General features: G+C 41.8%; 1 protein-coding gene across 10 annotated transcripts in view; it reads left to right on the top strand.

Annotated features, from left to right (window-relative positions):
* The window catches only part of LOC110537500 (protein FAM222B), a 94,399-nt gene that overhangs the window by 61,154 nt on the left and 11,039 nt on the right, over positions 1-22,206 (top strand). For all 10 annotated transcript variants that reach the window (XM_021623588.2, XM_021623584.2, XM_036937468.1 and 7 more), the window contains one exon: positions 17,997-18,124. In XM_021623588.2, the coding sequence (XP_021479263.2) occupies positions 18,043-18,124 (82 nt within the window). In that variant the 5' untranslated portion in view covers positions 17,997-18,042. The remainder of the gene's footprint in view (positions 1-17,996; positions 18,125-22,206) is intronic.

Here is a 22,206-nt window from a genome sequence, read left to right as displayed (position 1 = left end):
AATTGCAAAGCAGGAAGCGTAATGGCTACCACAGATCCTTGCCACGGCTGTTTTTATTAATATCCCCTGACTGATTAATTATAAAGGCTAGCGCTAGGTGTTTTTAACACTAGGTGTATTTAGAGTGTGACTAAAATCAAATGTAGGACTTTTAAATTGTGTGTTTTAAAACCTACAGCTCTGAATTGCTGCCCAGAGATCTCAATATGGTTTTTAATGCATGTCAGCCATTGGGGATTCTCTCCCTGTGTGGTTGGTTTTTAGACAATCACATCTCTGAAAGCAGTTGGTTTTTTCCTCACTGAGGCATGTCCTCTCCAGCCCTCTGTCTGCACTGTGAATGGATGTAGAGTTGAAAGATAAGTTAATAAGTAGCCCCACACTCACACTCCTGTCTCGCACTTTCCACATTAACTTCTTGATGCACCCATCCCGTTAGCGGGATCATTTTCGTCAACATCCGCTGAATTGCAGAGCGCCAAATTTAAATTACTAAAAATAATTTATTTTCATGAAATCACAAGTGCAAATAGAAAAACACAGCTTAGCTTGTTGTTAATCCACCTGGCGTGTCAGATTTCAAAAAAGCTTTTCAGCGAAAGCATACCAAGCGTTTATGTAAGGACAACTCTCTCAGCAGACAAAACATTACGAACAGCTAGCAGCCAAGTAGATTGGTCATGAAAGTCAGAAAAGCAATAAAATGAATCGCTTACCTTTGATCTTTGGATGTTTGCACTCACGATAATACCCAGTTACACAAATGTTCCTTTTCGTTCCATAAAGATTATTTTTATATACAAAATACATTTGGTTGGCGTGTTATGTTCAGAAATCCACAGGCTCGAGCGGTCATGACCGGGCAGACAAATTCCAAATTGTATCCGTAAAGTTCGTAGAAACATGTCAAACGTTTTTTATAATCAATCCTCAGGTTGTTTTTACAATATATAATAGATAATATTTCAACCGGACGATAGCTTCTTCAATAGGAGAGAGAGAGAAAATGTCTGCTCCACTCTGTTGCGCATGCAAAACGCTGCTGGCACCCAGCCATCCAATAACGCGATGTGATCTTTCTTGCTCATTTTTCAAAATAAAAGCCTGAAACTATGTCTGAAGACTGTTCACAACATGTGTAAGCCATAGGAAAAGGAATCTGGTTGATATCCCTTTAAATGGAGCAAAGGCAGGCAAAGGAACAGAGAGCTTTCAGGAAAAACAGCACTTCCGGGTTGGATTTTCCTCAGGTTTTCGCCTGCAATATCAGTTCTGTTATACACAGACAATATTTTGACAGTTTTGGAAACTTTAGAGTGTTTTCTATCCTAATCTGACAATTATATGCATATTCTAGATTCTGGGCCTGAGAAATAGGCAGTTTCATTTGGGTACGTTTTTCATCCAAACATCAAAATACTGCCCCCTACACTCAACAGGTTAAGGAGTCAAGTGGGTGAGTGGTAATTAGTTGGTGTGTGTTGTAATGACTGGCCACAGGATGAGATCAGGTCAGGACGCCTCCAGTTCATATCTCCTGACTCATACACTCACTCACTCAGTCCTAGAAGCCCTGTGTCTAATACGTATGTAGGTACGTAAGTTTGACTTATAAGAGGTAGGATCCCATTTCAGACACTCCCCTAGTTTCCTCCCCCAGCTAGAGGATGAGGAGCCAATCAGTACTTTGTTGTCTAACTGGCTGAGCGGGCTCAGTGGCTCTCATTCAGGCTAAAAGCATCCTCATGCTTCCCATCCGAAACAGTTTGGAACCATTCGTGCATATTTTGTGAAATTTTTGGTCTTCGGCTGTTCGTGCGCACTTTTTTTCTCGAGGCTAGCCAAAGTCTACGCACATTTGTCGGTGATTGGTCAACAGTAGGGATTCTTCAATGAACTGTTTGCATAAAAACTATTTCTCTCATTGAATGGCAAAGGTTTTCACAAATACTGTACCTAGAATCTTACATGTAAAGTTGTGCGACTAAGATCTGCAAAAACGTCAAAATGAATGACAGGTTTCTTGAGTTATTCTGACTACGATGGGCAAACCTGTAAATTGCTGCTTTTTTTCTCATTTTTCAAGCGAAGGGCTTTTTAAGGCAGGGTTTTTGTTCTTGGGGCCCCACCTTGGTGCACGTTTTGTTTTTTGCCCTAGCACTGCACAGCTGAGTCAAATAACCAACTCATTATCAAGCTTTGATTATTTGATTCAGCTGTGTAGTGCTAGGGCAAACACCAAGTGGGGGCCCAGGAAACTCTGTTTTTATTGTAATGTATACAGGGCTCTCTTGTAAAATTAAATGTTTTATCTCAATGTGACTCCCTATTTAAATAAAGGTTAAATATAAATAAACGTTAGTTCGCCTAGCCGAGCAACACTTTTTAAAATGAGAGCCACTGATGGTTAATGACCGACAGAACACAACGGATTAGGGATGAGGCCAATGGGGTGATAAGTGATCACCGTAGCCGCTAGCCAGTAAGCACAAACTATTCATCAATGAAAATGTTCTAAAACATAATGCAACCATGCCATATTGCTCTCTTGAATAATGTAACAATTTACAGGCATTTTTTGCAGACAAAGGGTTTGTTTTCTCGTCTGTAGGCTACACTCATTACATTTTATCTTCAAGACAAAAGCAAAGTTACTGTAACAGAATGTCTTCATGAAGTAATGTTAGCCTATCAAATGTATTTTTAACCCTCTCTCACCAATATAAAAAGTAAAGTAGGCCTAACTTAGAACATTACAACAAACCAGGCTTAATTTGTATCGATATCATGAAAATCATGTGGTAAAAGCAAATTGCGATTGGAAACATGGGTATAAATGAATTCACCTTGACGAGCCTAGAAGTTCAGCATCCCGGGGTCGCCTCTTCACTGTTGACGTTGAGACTAGTGTTCTTGCGGGTACTATTTTAATGAAGCTGCCAGTTGAGGACTTGTGACGTGTCTGTTTCTCAAACTAGACACTAATGTACTTGTCCTCTTGCTCAGTTGTGCACCGGGGCCTCATACTCCTCTTTCTATTCTGGTTAGAGACAGTTTGCGCTGTTCTGTGAAGGGATTAGTACACTGTTGTACGAGATCTTCAGTTTCTTGGCAATTTCTCACATGGAATAGACTTTATTTCTCAGAACAAGAATTGACTGAGAAGAAAGTACTTTGCTCCTGGACATTTTGAGCCTGTAATCGAACCCACAAATGCTGATGCTCCAGATTCTCAAGTAGTCTAAAGAAGGCCAGTTTTATTGCTTCTTTAAATCAGTACAACAGTTTTCAGCTGTGCTAACATAAGTGCAAAATGGTTTTCTAATGATCAATTAGCCTTTTAAAATGACCAATTTGGATTGGCTAACACAATGTGCCATTGAAACACGGGAGTGATGGTTGCTGATAATGGGCATCTGTATGCCTATGTAGATATTCCATAAAAAATCAGCTGTTTCCAGCTACAATAGTAATTTACAACATTAACAATGTCTACACTGAATTTCTGATCAATTTGATGTTATTTTACTGTGCAAAAAAAGTAGTCTTTCTTTCAAAAACAAGGACATTTGTAAGTGACCCCAAACTTTTGAACGTGTGTGGATGGGTGGTGGCAAGAAAAAGTGTGTGAACCCTCTGGAAATACCTGGATTTCTGCATTAATTGGTCATAAAATTTGATCTGATCTTCATCTAGGTCACAACAATAGACAAACGGTCTGCTTAAACTAATAACACACACACAATTCTAAGTTTTCATGTCTCTATTGAACACATTGTGTGAACATTCACAGTGCAGGGTGGAAAAAGTATGTGAACCCTTGGATTTAATAACTGGTTGACCCTCCTTTGGCAGCGATAACCTCAACGAAACGTTTTCTGCGGATCAGAACTGCACAACGGTCTGGAGGAATTTTTTACCATTCCTCTTTACATAACTGTTTCAGTTCAGCAATATTCTTGGGATGTCAGGGGTGAACTACTCTCGAGGTCATGCCACAGCATCTCAATCATGTTGAGGTCAGGACTCGGACTGGACCATTTCAGAAGGCAAATTTTCTTCTGTTGAAGCCTTTGTGTTTTGGGTCGTCCTGTTCCATCACCCAACGTCTATTGAGCTTAAAATTGGCGGACAGATAGCCTAACATTCTCCTGCAAAATGTCTTGATAAATTTGGGAATTCAGTTTTACGTCAATGATGGCAAGCTGTCCAGGCCCTGAGGCAGCAAAGCAGCCCCAAACCATGATGCTCCCTACACCATACTTTACAAGTGGGATGAGGTTTTGATGTTGGTGTGCTGTGACTTTTTTTTTCTGCACAGTGTTGTGTGTTCCTTCTAAACAACTCAACTGTAGTTTCATCTGTCCACAGAATATTTTGCCAGTAGCACTGTGGAACATCCAGGTGCACTTTTGCAAACTTCAGACATGCAGAAATGTTTTTTTTCGACAGCAGTGGCTTCTTCCGTGGTGTCCTCCCATGAACACCATTCTTGTTTAGTGTTTTACGTATCGTAGACTCGTCAACAGAGATGTTAGCATGTTCCAGAGATATCTGTAAGTCTTTAGCTGACACTCTAGGATTCTTCTTAACCGCATTGAGCATTCTGCGCTGTGATCTTGCAGTCATCTTTGCAGGACGACCACTCTTAGGGAGAGTAGCAACAGTGCTGAACTTTCCATTTATAGACAATTTGTCTAACCGTGGAATGATGAACATCAAGGCTTTTAGAGATCCTTTTGTGACCCTTACCAGCTTTATGCAAGTCAACCATTCTTAATCTTAGGTCTTCTGAGATCTCTTTTATTCGAGGCATGGTTGACATCAGGCAATGCTTCTTGTGAATAGCAAACTCAATTTTTTTGGTGTGTTTTTTATTGGGTAAGGCAGCTCTAACCAACATCTTCAATATTGTCTCTGTGATTGGACTTCAGGTTAGCTGACTCCTGACTCCAATTAGCTTTTGGAGAAGTCATTAGCGTAGGGGTTCACTTACTTTTTCCAACCTACACTGTGAATGTTTAAATTATGTATTCAATATAGACAAGAAAAATACAATCTGTGTGTTATAAGTTGAAGCACACTGTGTGTCTATTGTTTTGACCTAGATGAAGATCAGATCAAATTGAATTACCAATTTATGCAGAAATCTAGGTAACTCTTTCTTGCCACTGTGTGTGTGTGTGTCTCATATTGTAACAGGCTGTTACTGCAATTTCAGGTAAAAACTCAAAAACAAGTATTAAATATTAGGAAAATGTCTATACATTTTAGCTGTTACAAAAACATTGCTCTGCTATTACCATTTATACTGTAGGAGTGTTGGCTCAACGAGGCAGTTCTGTTTACACAGCCCTGCTTCAAAGGGGGCAACTGTCGGGCGAGTGTCGTGCTTCAATTCCGGAGGTAGCGGTCAAGATGTAGCAAGTATGCAGGTTTACGTTTTAATAATATGTGTAGCTGACGGTATTTTTACGAAAAGTCTAAGTGTGAAGAGGCTCTTATTGTCTAAACCAGCTCTGAGTTGCTCTAGTCTCCCTTCTCTCTCCCTCATCACCACAGCAGCAATTTCTTTGTTTGATTTCTGAACTTTTCTGTTGCTTGTTTGGAAACAGTGCCATACTGACTGACCGTTTCTCCTTTTTCCATTCTCTGTGTCTCCCCCCTCCCTCACTCATTTTAAACATATACTGTACACAGTATTACACACACATTCTTTTTTGTTGTAAAAAGCAGTCTGTGTTGATGAGGGCTGGCATCTCTATGGTTGAAAAATAAAAATGTCAGCCAGCCCAGCCTTGGACTACACACCTCAGAATCTGCTACAGTCATCAGGATCTCTTGTGAGAATGTCGAACATGCGCACACACGCCATGTATACACACATATACTACACTCACACGCCATGTATCCACACACATACCACATGTACACGCCATGTGTATACACACACAGTGGAACAGAACGGCGACAGCTTACATGCCTGTGGGCCCCGGGCTAGCAACAGCACTGTTTCAGCAAATCCTGTTCCGCCTCTGCTGTTTGTACATCCCAGATGGGCTAATGAAGGCCACACTGATGTGAACAGTACGCACAAGAGCAGGCGAGGGCTTTTTTCATTTAGAATGCTCCGGTTCGGAATTCAAGGATAAAAAGCTATTTTCTTTCTGTTCCCCTTTCTCTTTCTTTTACCCCGGCATTCAGCTCTCCTCGCTTGCAAAAGAAAAGTAATTTAATTCTATGTCCCTGGGAGTATGCACACACACTCACGCACACTCTAGGATACAATGAATTTCTCCCAACAAGCTTTTTCCTTGGCTCTATTACTGACCCTATGACCTCAGGGTAAACACGCAATTAAATAACAGCAGCACACAGCCTGTTCTGCTTTCTCCTCTCCTTCTCCCTCAGTCATTATCACAAACATTATCACAACACAGAGGCTTAGCTCTCTTAATTGCTTTCACCTTCATTTGGGAAAGACTGCTAAGGACTAGTGGTTAATACTCACAACCAACCAAACAGGGTTTTCTCCCCTTTTTATATAGCAAGTAGGCATTTTTCGGGAACCATCTATTCTAATGCTACTTATTTTGATGCTGCACTCTTAGTTTTCATACACACATACTTAAACGCACTAGTTTTCCCCTTACATAGGCTACACTACAGCTGAACCCCGGTCTCTTCCTGCCCCGAAAGCGTTGGGTTGTTTTTCTCTGCAATTATCCCTATGATCCATTTCCTAACACTTCCGCCTGAATGTTTAACCAATGCAGATTGCCCTGACGTGGGGAGATATTGACTAATGCAATTATAGCTGGCTGGTGTAATTTTCTAAATGGCCCTCGCCTCTCACACTGTTTTTTTTAGATGGGTGAGTTGTTCTGCCTGTCTTTCTAACGCCCCTGAGAAATGGAGGAAAGATATAGGCTTGTGTCGCGTCAAATTATTGGAGCAATTTGACATGACATGTCATGGCGTCTCTAAATGCCTTCAAGTTGTGCTTGTGACCTTGCATGCATCAGTTTTCAAGTACAGCATTGTCTCATCACTAAACTCTTATAAAAAGAGGCTCACTCAAATAGACAACTATTATAGATGTATGAGTTGTTGTGGTGGAGACTGAAGAGTCACTTGCTGCGTCATCGTGTCATGGGTCTCTAACGCATGTTGATGTTATGTAACGTTGTCGAAAGTGATGTTATGAAAATGCTTTTAGAACATATTAGACGTTTGAGTTCCTAGCACAAGATTAGAGAGATGAAAACATCATAGGAATGGTAGAGCACACCTGCTTTATTCATGGCTTTTTGATCTAGAAGTGAATAAAGTAAAAGCTAAAACTACCAATTTGAAAGGGGAAAAACAATAAAATACTAAATCATTATTAACAAGCTGTATAGTCTGGTCAAACATCCACTTGCATATGTTTTCCAGCTCATTCAGCTGTAGGCTATATCACAGTGATTTTCACATTGTCCGGGGCATCAGATCTAAATGCATGATGTCCACATTGACAAATCAGATAGCTAGCATCGAATAAGCTTGTATAGTCCAGTCAAAATCCCACTTCCACATTTTGTGTTCATTCAGCGAGCAAAGTCTAGCTGTGTTAAACATTACAGTAGTTTTGAAATGGGCAACGGATAGTACTGTATTAGCCAGTAAGCTAGCTAACGGCATTGTAATTCCCACAATAAAGTCACTTTTGCAGGCTGATTGTGTACACTGTGCATAAAATGGTATTCAATATGGTTTGCCGTATGTTCTGCAAGGTTAGCTATGTAGGGATGTTGACACAGTCAATTGCAGCTAGTAAGGCTTGTAATCCATCTGGATACAGGTGCCTGCCTGGGTCACTGCAGAGTAAAGTCCATATCATACCAATCTAACCCACCTGGGTTATACCATGTGGGCAATTAGGAATCCGTTGGCGTAGCAGAGGCCACGCACACACACGGGGAACAGGGGTGTGGTGAGGAGGAGCCCTGATCTTAGGAAGCTGCAGCATCTGATAACTCAAAGCTGTGCTAGAGAGAGCCTGACTGTCAGCAACAGTCTTACTGCACTTTCTGAGTGTTTGTGTTGTTGAAAGACCCTGTGTGTTTTTTTTCTGTCTGATAGATGTATTTCAAGTTGATGTGGCCTAGTCACTGGGTAGGAGACCAATGCCCTGTCTGTCTTTCTGTCTGCCTGTCTATCTGGTTTCATCATCTCTTGCTGTAGTCTCTCTACCACTATAGAGCAGAGTGTCAGCTGGAGCATTACCATAGACTGACCTTTGCTTCTGCGCTCCCCAGTTTTCTGACATTCAGGGGCGCTGTGGTGGTGTTTGTGTGCAAGGGAAGTCCCCCCCCCCAAAACAATTGGACAAGCAGATTATAGATTTAAGTTGTCTGAATGGACAAGTAAAATAAATTCCCACAAAAATCACAATGTCAAACAACTAGGCTACTCCAATCAAAATGGGTTCAAAGTGTCCTCCAGTTGCCATGTGTTGTGCACTGTCCTACCAATCTCTGCAGAGCGCTTCGGAGTAGAATTATTGGAGGCCTGCATTTTCTTGATCAAAGTCAGCCTACTGTGGTTGATATTCATTGCTAGTTAGTGAGTTATTTGCCCAGTTATAGCTAATTGTTAGTCATGAAAATCCTGAAAAAGGCATAGTGTTATGCATCCCCTGCGTGTGCCAGTGCACTTGGGTGTTATCCAGATTGCCATGTCGGGATATTCAGTAATACCGGCACTGAACACAAGGGGCACCATTTTCAAACCTCACTGATCCTCTGTAATCCAAAGGTTAGCAAAACAAACAGATGCATGTAAAATCCAATAGAGAATGCTAACTAAATGCTAATGAGCACATTGCAAACATTTTGTGTCTCTGACCGAAAGTATTTGCAGGACAGACTCTTAAAGTTATTCAAGTAACAAAATACTCAGTGTGCTGCATGCAGAAAACAAATATTAGACAGCAAGACTTGATCCAGGGGCGATTCTCTGCTGTTACCAAGTGACCGTAACCACTGAGCTACATTTTATTTTATTCTTTTTTATTTATTTTTTATTTCACCTTTATTTAACCAAGTAGGCTAGTTGAGAACAAGTTCTCATTTGCAACTGCGACCTGGCCAAGATAAAGCATAGCAGTATGAGCAGACAACACAGAGTTACACATGGAGTAAACAATTAACAAGTCAATAACACAGTAGAAAACAAAGGGGGAGTCTATATACAATGTGTGCAAAAGGCATGAGGTAGGCGAATAATTACAATTTTGCAGATTAACACTGGAGTGATAAATGATCAGATGGTCATGTACAGGTAGAGATATTGGTGTGCAAAAGAGCAGAAAAATAAATAAATAAAAACAGAATGGGGATGAGGTAGGTGAAAATGGGTGGGCTATTTACCAATAGACTATGTACAGCTGCAGCGATCGGTTAGCTGCTCAGATAGCTGATGTTTGAAGTTGGTGAGGGAGATAAAAGTCTCCAACTTCAGCGATTTTTGCAATTCGTTCCAGTCACAGGCAACAGAGTACTGGAACGAAAGGCGGCCAAATGAGGTGTTGGCTTTAGGGATGATCAGTGAGATACACCTGCTGGAGCGCGTGCTACGGATGGGTGTTGCCATCGTGACCAGTGAGCTGAGATAAGGCGGAGCTTTACCTAGCATGGACTTGTAGATGACCTGGAGCCAGTGGGTCTGGCGACGAATATGTAGCGAGGGCCAGCCGACTAGCGCATACAAGTCGCAGTGGTGGGTGGTATAAGGTGCTTTAGTGACAAAACGGATGGCACTGTGATAGACTGCATCCAGTTTGCTGAGTAGAGTGTTGGAAGCCATTTTGTAGATGACATCGCCGAAGTCGAGGATCGGTAGGATAGTCAGTTTTACTAGGGTAAGCTTGGCGGCGTGAGTGAAGGAGGCTTTGTTGCGGAATAGAAAGCCGACTCTTGATTTGATTTTCGATTGGAGATGTTTGATATGAGTCTGGAAGGAGAGTTTGCAGTCTAGCCAGACACCTAGGTACTTATAGATGTCCACATATTCTAGGTCGGAATCATCCAGGGTGGTGATGCTAGGCGGGCATGCGGGTGCAGGCAGCGATCGGTTGAAAAGCATGCATTTGGTTTTACTAGCGTTTAAGAGCAGTCGGAGGCCACGGAAGGAGTGTTGTATGGCATTGAAGCTTGTTTGGAGGTTAGATAGCACAGTGTCCAATGACGGGCCGAAAGTATATAGAATGGTGTCGTCTGCGTAGAGGTGGATCAGGGAATCGCCCGCAGCAAGAGCAACATCATTGATGTATACAGAGAAAAGAGTCGGCCCGAGAATTGAACCCTGTGGCACCCCCATAGAGACTGCCAGAGGACCGGACAGCATGCCCTCCGATTTGACACACTGAACTCTGTCTGCAAAGTAATTGGTGAACCAGGCAAGGCAGTCATCCGAAAAAACCGAGGCTACTGAGTCTGCCGATAAGAATATGGTGATTGACAGAGTCATGGCTAACTAGCTACTAAAGGCTCCAGTCTCTTGTCATTGTGTGCTTACAAACAAACACTAAGTGACTGGGGACAACCAGTAAACTTTATAATGACAAATTATGTGACGTAGAATGAAGAACACAATCTTTATCGTCTAGCGTATTGCACAAGTTCACTGCAGGTATTTACTTAAAAGTAGCTACAAATATTCAAATTCATAAAAAAGAACATAAAATAGTTTCAATGGTGTTGTAAAACATCCCATGGCTATATCCAAATACCCTGGTATGCGGTATAATAGTATGTCACCCAAGCCTACAGCAAACTAACTAGATAACCAGCAAAACGACACAGTATGCTTTAAATTGGCTACCTCGCTAGTTAAATATTTAGCTAGTTGCATGTAATTGTCATTCCGATGTACTAAAAGACGTTCCACCAGCACTCGCCTATAACCACAAATGGCTGACATGCAGTTGATACGGGTGCACAGTTGATGAAACCAATGCTGCACACTCAAGTTATAAAACTGTCTCAAGTGCTCAGAATTGGGTGTAATTCTGACACCGTTGGAACGCTGGTATTCTCCTCTATTCAGTACTTCTGACAATATTCCCCCCTCTCAAAGATATTCTTAGAATATCCTAAATGACAAGGAGCTCCACGGAAAATATTTTATCCTTAAGAATTCCTGGTCTCCGGCAGCGTTTGGAAATGCCGATCTGCGGTCAAGAACGCAGAGTTCATTTCAGCCTATGCTACCCTTCAGTCCCTTGACTTTTTGGCGATGATGGAGACATGGAACACCCCAGAGAACACTGCTACTCCAGCTGCTCTCTCTCCATCTGACTATGTGTTCTCACATACAGTACCAGTCAAAAGTGTAGGTGTGTGCACTCATTCAAGGGTTTTTCTTTATTTTTACTATTTTCTACATTGTAGAATAATATGGACGACGTCAAACTATGAAATAACGCATATTTTAGATTCTTCAAAGTAGCCACCCTTTGCCTTGATGATAGCTTTGCACACACTTGGCATTCTTTCAACCAGCTTCACTTGGAATGCTTTTCCAACATTCATGAAGGAGTTCCCACATATGCTGAGCACTTGGCTGCTTTTCCTTCACTCTGCGGTCCAACTCATCCCAAACCATCTTAATTGGGTTGAGATTGGGTGATTGTGGAGGCCAGGTCATCTGATGCAGCACTCCATCACTCTCCTCAGTCAATTAGCCCTTACACAGCCTGGAGGTGTGTTGGGTTATTGTCGGGTTGAAAAACAAATAATAGTCTCATTAAGCGCAAACCAGGTGGGATGGCGTATCGCTGCAGAATACTGTGGTAGCCATGCTGGTTAAGTGTGCCTTGAATTCTAAACATCCCTGACAGTGTCACCAGCAAAGCACCCCCACACCATCACACCTCCTCCTCCATGCATCACGGTGGGAATCACACATGTGGAGATCATCTGTTCACCTACTCTGCTTCTCACAAAGACACGGCGGTTAGAACCAAAATTCTCAAATTTGGACTCAGCAGACCAAATAACAGATTTTCACCAGTCTAATGTCCATTGCTTGTGTTTCTTGGCCCAAGCAAGTCTCTTATTATTATTAGTGTCCTTTTAGTATTAGTTTCTTTGCAGCAATTCACCATGAAGGCCTAATTCATGCAGTCTCCTCTGAACAGTTGTCTGTTACTTGGGCCGCAATCTGAGGTGCAGTTAACTCTAATGAACTTATCCTCTGCAGCAGAGGTAACTCTGGGTCTTCCTTTCCTGATGTGGTCCTCGTCCTCATGAGAGCCAGTTTCATCATAGTGCTTGATGGTTTTTGTGACTTCACTTGAAGAAACTTTCAAAGTTCTTCAAATTTTCGGGATTGACTAACCTTCATGTCTTAGTAATGATGGACTGTCTTTTCTCTTTTTTCCACCCCTACAACAAGGTAGGCATTGGCTCAACAAGGTAACTGATTGGCTCAAATGCATTAAGAAGGAAAGAAATTCCAAAAATGAACTTTAAACAAGGCACACCTGTTAATTGAAATGCATTCCAGGTGACTAGCTCATGAAGGTGGTTGAGAGAATCCCAAGAGTGTGCAAAGCTGTCATCAAGGCAAAGGGTAGCTACTTTGAAGAATCTAAAATATAATTTGTTTAATAGTTTTTTGGTTACTACATGATTCCATATGTGTTATTTCATCATTGTGATGTCTTCACTATTATTCTACAAAGTAGAAAATAGTAAAAATAAAGAAACCCTTGATTGAGTAGTTGTGTCCGAACTTTTGATTGGTACTGTGTGGGTGTGTGTGTATATATATATATATATATATATATATATATATATATATATATATATATATATATATATATATATATATATATATATATATATATATATATATATATATATATATATATATATATATATAAGAAGTTTAAAGCCGGATTTGGATACAAAAAGATTTCCCAAGCTTTAAACATCCCAAGGAGCACTGTGCAAGCGATAATATTGAAATGGAAGGAGTATTAGACCACTGCAAATCTACCAAGACCTGGCCGTCCCTCTAAACTTTCAGCTCATACAATGAGAAGACTGATCAGAGATGCAGCCAAGAGGCCCATGATCACTCTGGATGAACTGCAGAGATCTACAGCTGAGGTGGGAGACTCTGTCCATAGGACAACAATCAGTCGTATATTACACAAATCTGGCCTTTATGGAAGAGTGGCAAGAAGAAAGCCATTTCTTAAAGATATCCATAAAAAGTGTCATTTAAAGTTTGCCACAAGCCACCTGGGAGACACACCAAACATGTGGAAGAAGGTGCTCTGGTCAGATGAAACCAAAATTGAACTTTTTGGCAACAATGCAAAATGTTATGTTTGGCGTAAAAGCAACACACCATCCCCACTGTCAAACATGGTGGTGGCAGCATCATGGTTTGGGCCTGCTTTTCTTCAGCAGGGACAGGGAAGATGGTTAAAATTGATGGGAAGATGGATGGAGCCAAATACAGGACCATTCTGGAAGAAAACCTGATGGAGTCTGCAAAAGACCTGAGACTGGGACGGAGATTTGTCTTCCAACAAGACAATGATCCAAAACATAAAGCAACATCTACAATGGAATGGTTCAAAAATAAACATATCCAGGTGTTAGAATGGCCAAGTCAAAGTCCAGACCTGAATCCAATCGAGAATCTGTGGAAAGAACTGAAAACTGCTGTTCACAAATGCTCTCCATCCAACCTCACTGAGCTCGAGCTGTTTTGCAAGGAGGAATGGGAAAAAATGTCAGTCTCTCGATGTGCAAAACTGATAGAGACATACCCCATGCGACTTACAGCTGTAATCGCAGCAAAAGGTGGCGCTACAAAGTATTAACTTAAGGGGGCTGAATAATTTTGCACGCCCAATTTTTCAGTTTTTGATTTGTTAAAAAAGTTTGAAATATCCAATAAATGTCGTTCCACTTCATGATTGTGTCCCACTTGTTGTTGATTCTTCACATCTTTATGTTTGAAGCCTGAAATGTGGCAAAAGGTCGCAAAGTTCAAGGGGGCCGAATACTTTCGCAAGGCACTGTAGATAGTTTGGACACACCTACAGATTCTTCAAAGTAGCCACCCTTTGCCTTGATGACAGCTTTGCACACTCTTGGCATTCTGTCAACCAGCTTCATGAGGTAGTCACCTGGAATGCATTTCAATTAACAGGTGTGCCTTGTTACAGGTTAATTTGTGGAATTTCTTTCCTTCTTAATGTGTTTCAGCCAATCAGTTGTGTTGTGACAAGGTAGGGGTGGTATACAAAAGATAGCCCTATTTGGTAAAAGACCAAGTCCGTATTTGGACAAGAACAGCTCAAATAAGCAAAGAGAAACGACAGTCCATCATTACTTTTAGACATGAAGGTCAGTCAATCTGGAACATTTGCAGTTGCAAAAAACATAAAGCGCTAAGGTGCAGGGTTCAGTAACCGGGTGGTAGCCGGCTAGTAACAGTGACAAAAGTTCAGGGCAGGGTACTGGGTGGAGGACAGCCAGTAGTAACTATTTAACAGTCTGATGGCCTTGAAATAGAAGCTGTTTTTCAGTCTCTCAGTCCAAGCTTTGATGCCCCTGAACTAACCTCGCCTTCTGGATGATAGCGGGGTGAACAGGCCGTGGCTCGGGTGGCTGAGGTCCTTGATTTTCTTGGCCTTCCTGTGACACCGGGTCCTATAGATGTCTTGGAGGGCCGGCAGTGTGCCCCTGGTGATGCATTGGGCAGACCACACCACCCTCTGGAGAGCCCAACAGGATTCTTTCAATGGTGCATCTGTAAAAGATTGAGGGCCAAGAAGTGTCTTAAGGGCCAAGCCAAATTTCCTCAGCCTCCTGAGATTGAAGAGGTGCTGTTGAGCCACCTTCACCACACTAGCTGTGTGGGTGGACCATTTCAGATTTTCAATGATGTGTACGCCAAGGATCTTGAAGCTTTTCACATTCTCCACTGCGGCCCCATCGATGTGGATGGGGGCGTGCTCCCTCTGCTGTCTCCTGAAGTCCACGATCCACTTCTTCGTTTTGTTAAGTGCCTTGCTCAAAGCCACAATTGTAGCATATATAATATATGGGATCAGACCAGCAGCCTTCCATTGTCAATACCAGTGATTTAACATGCATTTTATTTTGTGAAGTGGTTCCTTGCATCATACAGCAAAATGTAAAGTCACGTTTTTGTCCCATGGTTTTTTGCAAAAAAATCTGTCCTACTTGTCTGAACACGTGGCTAAAAAAGTTCATGTCAAGCCCTGGTGTGTGTGTGTGTTGATGCATTCCTCTGGGTGTGTATGCAACAAACCAATAAATTGAGATCTTGTTTTGACTGAACCCTCCCATCCTCGTCTATCTATATTCTTCTTGAAACACCTGCAACCACACGTCTGCAGTTGATGTGAGGTTGACTACCTCCACCCCAATGCCTTTTGTGTTCTTGAAAAGATTGTCATCCTTGCAGAAAAATATTGGCACTAAGATGAATGAATGGAAAGAGGGGGGGGGGGGGGGATCTTCCTTGCAGCTGTAAGACCGGTGCTGAAATCTTCTATTCCTCAAATCCTTACCGGGAGGAAAAACCAACCTATCAGGCCAATTAAAGTTAATGCGTGGTGACACATTGAATCAAGGGCAGGGATTGCTGCCATATGGTTGGCCACTGGTCAGGCTGTAAATCAGGAAGAAGAGTGTGCAGGACTGAGGGAGGAGAGGGGGGGGGTGTCAGGGAGGATGACGCAGCATCACCCCTTTCCACATAGAACGGAACAGCAGCAAATCCATGATCTGTCTGGTGGTGTGAAGAAAGTGCACTCCCTCTACCGCCCATTACCCCCGTCAAGCCTCCCCCAGCCCTAACCTCCCTTCCACCTCTCTGTGTGTGTGTGTGTGTGTGTGTGTGTGTGTGTGTGTGTGTGTGTGTGTGTGTGTGTGTGTGTGTAACTGCCAGCTTCATTAAGGCGTGTTTTGTTTCCCCTCCCAGGGAAGATTTTAAATGAGCTGTCATCCTGACCTTTTTCAGCTCCTGTGTTTTTAAAGGGAGTTCATCTCACCCCCTCTCTCCTACAGGGGACAGACACTTTTAAGCTGGCACCCTGCGGCAGACGGCCATGCCAAGGTTGTTTTGTGGGTAATTTCCTTCCTCATAACAACGCGGTGTGTGTGTGTTTGTCTGTGCTCCGGTGTTTGTTCTGATGCCACACAGCAGCAAAGGAGAAGGGCACGGGGCAACACACTCTGTCGACTTAATTTGCTCCCTGACTGTTCTTCAGTACAAGCATCTGTGGTGTTTTTAATACTGTAACTAAGTGAAGCAGTCTGCAATTAAATCTGTTCTCTCTGCTGATGTTACTGGGTGGCAAGCTCTCACACACATACAGCCTCTCATTATTAAAGTACCTTGTTATTTATTTAATTTTATACGGTCTCTCTACTCCATTGTTTGATATCCCCTAAATGTACTCCTGTTGTGGCTGTTGGACTGTAGTAGGGCTGGGCGATATGGCCAAAATAGCATATCATGGTATTTTTCAAATTTATGATGGTATTTTATGTTTTTGATTAATAAAAGTTCTGCATTTTCTTTGAGTAGTGTGTGACCCTAGATTGGAAACACATTCTAAATTATTTCAATGGGTCTTTCTTCATTCGGATTGTTTTATACTGTTCAATTCAGCCTAAAATAATTTATTGCATTTCCATAAATTTCTGTATTTCCTGCACTCATTTCAGATCATTTCCACACTGCCACAATATAGGCAAAAATTCTAGACCTTATTTTTAACCAAATATTGCGATTTAGATCAAAACACTTGGATTAACTTTTGGAATCATGGAAATATGTTTATTATAATTATATAGATAGAATATAAATAATAGTGGGCACTTTGAATGCAGTGTTTGACATAACGAATGAAAATGCCATGGAAGAGTTTTGTGATATGGTAGGCACCAAAGTGATGTTCAGTGTTTCCTAGGGGACCCTATAATCTTTGTCTACATTTATATATTTTTCATATAACCAAAATATTCATGCTTCGCCTATTCCTCTTTTGATTTAGAAGATAACTAATCGCTAACTAGAGATTAGCATTAGTGGCTAACACTTTAGCTTAACTTGCTAAGAAAATACAAACTGGCTGTTTGCAGATGTAAGAAACACAAACTAATATTGTAATTATAGAGCGCTTGTGGATTTATATTAAGATCAATGTTACATGTGCTGCATTGACCATGCAGACTGAACGAACGTGGCTCGTGGTCAAGCAACAGGGTGGGACTAGTTCTGTGGAAAGAGGCATGGAGAGAGAGCAGAGATGGGTGACTACAGTAGCGGAGTAACCTATATAAATGGACGTTACACACGGTATATCACATTTAACAAACCAAACATTCAAATACCGTTATAGAAGGTAAAGTTAAAAACCCGGTCCGTGCATAAATACCGGTGTGTGTGTATAGTAAAATACAGTATACCGCCCAGCCCTAGACCGTAGTATTGATGTGTTACTTACTGCCATGTTCCTACTATTGCTCTCTGGAGTGGGTTCTTTGTGAGTGGAGTTCATATCTGTCATTAAAGGAGAAGTTTGCTTTTTTACAACTAAAAAAGTATATGCAAATGGTGTGTTGTAGAAGGGTGGTGACGCTTTTTTGCGATTTCACTTGCTTTTGAAGGGGTGGGGCGGGGTTGACTCTGTGACATAGTAATTCTAAACCTCCCAAGGCCTGGGGGAAGAGTCTGCCCCACGTTTTACCTTGGCTGTTTGATGTTTTAATTTAAGTTGTTATTCACATCAAATGTCACCTCTACCTGATGCTCCAGGTGTGAAACACTTTCTAATTGAAAGGTAGCTGTGTCCTCCCTGAACTATCTCTATGTAGCATATGTGTCCCTGCAGTTATGTTTGAGTTATGACCTCTCTCCTGTCCTCTCTCTTCCTCCCTCTCTCTCTGCAGTGTGAGTAGCAACGAATGTCCCATGTTGCATTAGTGTCTGTGTGAAATGCTGGCCTGCCTGCCAGGGCCAGGTGACCTCTCCCTCCAGCTTCTTTCCCACACGCAGATGAACACTGGACTTCAGAAATGTAAGGGTCTCTACTCTACTCTCCTACACACACACACACTCACTCACTCACTCACTCACTCACTCACACTTACAAGTCATTCATTCCCTCTCTCTCACACACACACACACACTCACTCACTCACTCACTCACTCACACTTACAAGTCATTCATTCCCACTCACTCACTCGTCATTCATTCCCACTCACTCACTCATTCACTCATTCACTCATTCACACACACACACACACACACACACACACACACACACACACACACACAAGTCATTCATTCCCACTCACTCACTCGTCATTCATTCCCACTCACTCACTCACTCACTCACTCATTCACTCATTCACTCACACACACACACACACACACAAGTCATTCATTCCGTTTACAAGACCCAAGGTCTTTTAAAGGCAGTATACATGTAGCAGCGGCGTTATACCACCTTGCAATACAGATATTGGTGTACGAAAGGAGGCTAATTCGTACATTTTCAATCCAAATATTTTTTATAAAGATAAGCATTGTTAGATTATAGGAGTAATTATGGTAGTCCTAAAACTTTCTTCCTCTGAGTCAGTTGGCGCACCGATGCGCACCGATGCTCATAACCTCACACTCAACGTCAACAAAACTAAGGAGATGATTGTGGACTTCAGGAAACAGCAGAGGGAACACCCCCCTATCCACATCGATGGAACAGTAGTGGAGAGGGTAGTAAGTTCCTCGGCGTACACATCACAGACAAACTGAATTGGTCCACCCACACAGACAGCATCGTGAAGAAGGCGCAGCAGCGCCTCTTCAACCTCAGGAGGCTGAAGAAATTCGGCTTGTCACCAAATTCACTCACAAACTTCTACAGATGCACAATCGAGAGCATCCTGTCGGGCTGTATCACCGCCTGGTACGGCAACTGCTCCGCCCACAACCGTAAGGCTCTCCAGCGGGTAGTGAGGTCTGCACAACGCATCACCGGGGGCAAACTACCTGCCCTCCAGGACACCTACACCACCCGATGTCACAGGAAGGCCATAAAGATCATCAAGAACAACAACCACCCGAGCCACTGCCTGTTCACCCCGCTATCATCCAGAAGGCGAGGTCAGTACAGTACAGTACAAAGCTGGGACCGAGAGACTGAAAAACAGCTTCTATCTCAAGGCCATCAGACTGTTAAACAGCCACCACTAACATTGAGTGGCTGCTGCCAACACACTGACTCAACTCCAGCCACTTTAATAATGGGAATTGATGGGAAATTATGTAAAATATATCACTAGCCACTTTAAACAATGATACCTAATATAATGTTTACATACCCTACATTATTCATCTCATATGTATACACTGTACTCTATATCATCTACTGCATCTTTATGTAATACATGTATCACTAGCCACTTTAACTATGCCACTTTGTTTACATACTCATCTCATATGTATATACTGCACTCAATACCATCTACTGTATCTTGCCTATGCCGCTCTGTACCATCACTCATCCATATATCTTTATGTACATATTCTTTATCCCCTTACACTGTGTATAAGACAGTAGTTTTGGAATTGTTAGCTAGATTACTTGTTGGTTATTACTGCATTGTCGGAACTAGAAGCACAAGCATTTCGCTACACTCGCATTAACATCTGCTAACCATGTGTATGTGACAAATAAGATTTGATTTGATTCATAACATAAGCCTGCAGTATAATAGGCTAATAACCACACCAAAACTTAACAAAAGTTTCCCAACTTTATTAGGGTAATATCAGAAGTAAGTCAAACCATTGTTTATAGGGAAAATATGAGCAGGATATTATGTTGTGGCAAACACAACATTGCAGTTGTAACTTCATTTTGTGCAAGAAAATGGCTCAACAGAAGAAAAAAATCCAATTGCGAACTGGTTTAAACCGTCACAAAAGTTTTGAATGGGCTATATTGCAGCAATTACAAAGGCTAGTGCCTACCATACCCAACAAATGACAGCAATAGGCTAATGATATTTATTTTACAACAGTCCTACTTATAAGCTATCCTGAACAAAAAATATAAATGCAACAACTGTTGGTCCCATGTTTCATGAACTGAAATAGGTTCTCATATTCCATATGCACAAAAAGCTTATTTCTCTAAAATGCACAAATTTGTTTACATCCCAGTTAGTGAGCATTTCTCTTTTGCCAAGATAATCCATCCACCTGACAGGTGTGGCATATCAAGAAGCTGATTAAATAGCATGATCATTACACAGGTTTACCTTGTGCTGGGGACAATAAAAGGCCACTGTAAAATGTGCAGTTTTGTCACACAACACAATGCCACAGATGTCTCAAGTTTTGAGGGAGCGCGCAATTAGCATGCAGACTGCAGAAATGTCCACCAGAGCTGTTGCCAGATAATTTCATATGAATTTGTCTTCCATAAGTCGAGTCTGATGTTGTTTTAGGGAATTTGGCAGTACATCCAACCGGCCTTACAACCGCTGACCACGTGTAACCACGCCAGCCCAGGACCTCCACATCCAGCTTCTTCACCTGTAGGATCGTCTGAGACCAGCCACCCAGACAGCTGAGGAAGCTGTGGGTTTGCACAACCGAGTCATTTCTGTACAAGATGTCAGAAACGGTCTCACCAGGATCTTGAAAACTGCAGCTTGGCGTCGTAACCGACTTCAGTGGGCAAATGCTCCACTTCGATGGCCTCTGGCATACTGGAGAAGTGTGCTCTTCACAGATGAATCTCGGTTTTAACTGTGCCGGGCAAATGGCAGACAAGCGTGTATGGCGTCGTGTTTGGCGGGCGGGTTTTCTGTTGTCAATGTTGGGAACAATTTCTATAAGTTGTGTCCCAGTTTTTCCATGGCCTGCATACTCACTAGACATGTCACCCATTGAGCATGTTTGGGATGCTCTGGATCGACGTGTACGACAGCGTGTTCCAGTTCCCGCTAATATCCAGCAACTTCGCACAGCCATTGAAGAGGAGCGGGACAACATTCCACAGGTCATAATCAACAGCCTGATCAACTCTATGCGAAGGTGTTGTGCTGCATGAGGTGAAATCCATAGACTTGCACCTAATGCATGTATTCAAATTCACTGAGTTCCTTATATGAACTGTAACTCAGTAACCTTTGAAATAGTTTTGTTTTTATTCAGTGTAAATACGGGGACACAATTAAAGACAGATTAAACTTAATTTAGCAAACAAATGTCTGAACAGAATGAAACAAAACACATGTTCCATATTTTAAAGAACTGGTTTAGATGAATAAACAGGCCTACAATAATAATGAAAACGATAATAATTATGATAATAAAACGAATGATTATTAATACGGAAAAATAAACAAATAAAAGTTCCAAAATTGCGTCCTACCTAAATAGCGTGTTGCCCTGCATTTGGCCCCGTCAATGTTCTTTTCGTCTTTGTCCACTACAATCTAAAATCTTTGTGCTCTAATATCGTAGGCTAATTTATTTGGAGCAAATTTTTGGGGAAACTCAAAGCACATTAGCTATATCACTAACTCCTAAAGATAATACCCGCTGCTAGTAGCCATGTCTTAATCTTAACAGCACATGTAATGTAAAAAACAAACACATTTTGCAGTTGTAGCCTAGCACCCAATGAGGCCTATGCAATGGCCAATGTGCATTTCGCACTTTATGTACAGTGCCTTGCGAAAGTATTCGGCCCCCTTGAACTTTGCGACCTTTTGCCACATTTCAGGCTTCAAACATAAAGATATAAAACTGTATTTTTTTGTGAAGAATCAACAACAAGTGGGACACAATCATGAAGTGGAACGACATTTATTGGATATTTCAAACTTTTTGAACAATTCAAAAACTGAAAATTTGGGCGTGCAAAATTATTCAGCCCCCTTAAGTTAATACTTTGTAGCGCCACCTTTCGCTGCGATTACAGCTGTAAGTCGCTTGGGGTATGTCTCTATCAGTTTTGCACATCGAGAGACTGACATTTTTTCCCATTCCTCCTTGCAAAACAGCTCAAGCTCAGTGAGGTTGGATGGAGAGCATTTGTGAACAGCAGTTTTCAGTTCTTTCCACAGTTTTCAGTTCTT

The sequence above is a fragment of the Oncorhynchus mykiss genome, chromosome 12, assembly GCF_013265735.2.
Source record: "Oncorhynchus mykiss isolate Arlee chromosome 12, USDA_OmykA_1.1, whole genome shotgun sequence".
Taxonomy (NCBI): Eukaryota; Metazoa; Chordata; class Actinopteri; order Salmoniformes; family Salmonidae; genus Oncorhynchus; species Oncorhynchus mykiss.
The sequence above is the reverse complement of the archived record's forward strand: the minus strand, read 5'-3'. Positions and strand labels throughout refer to the sequence as shown.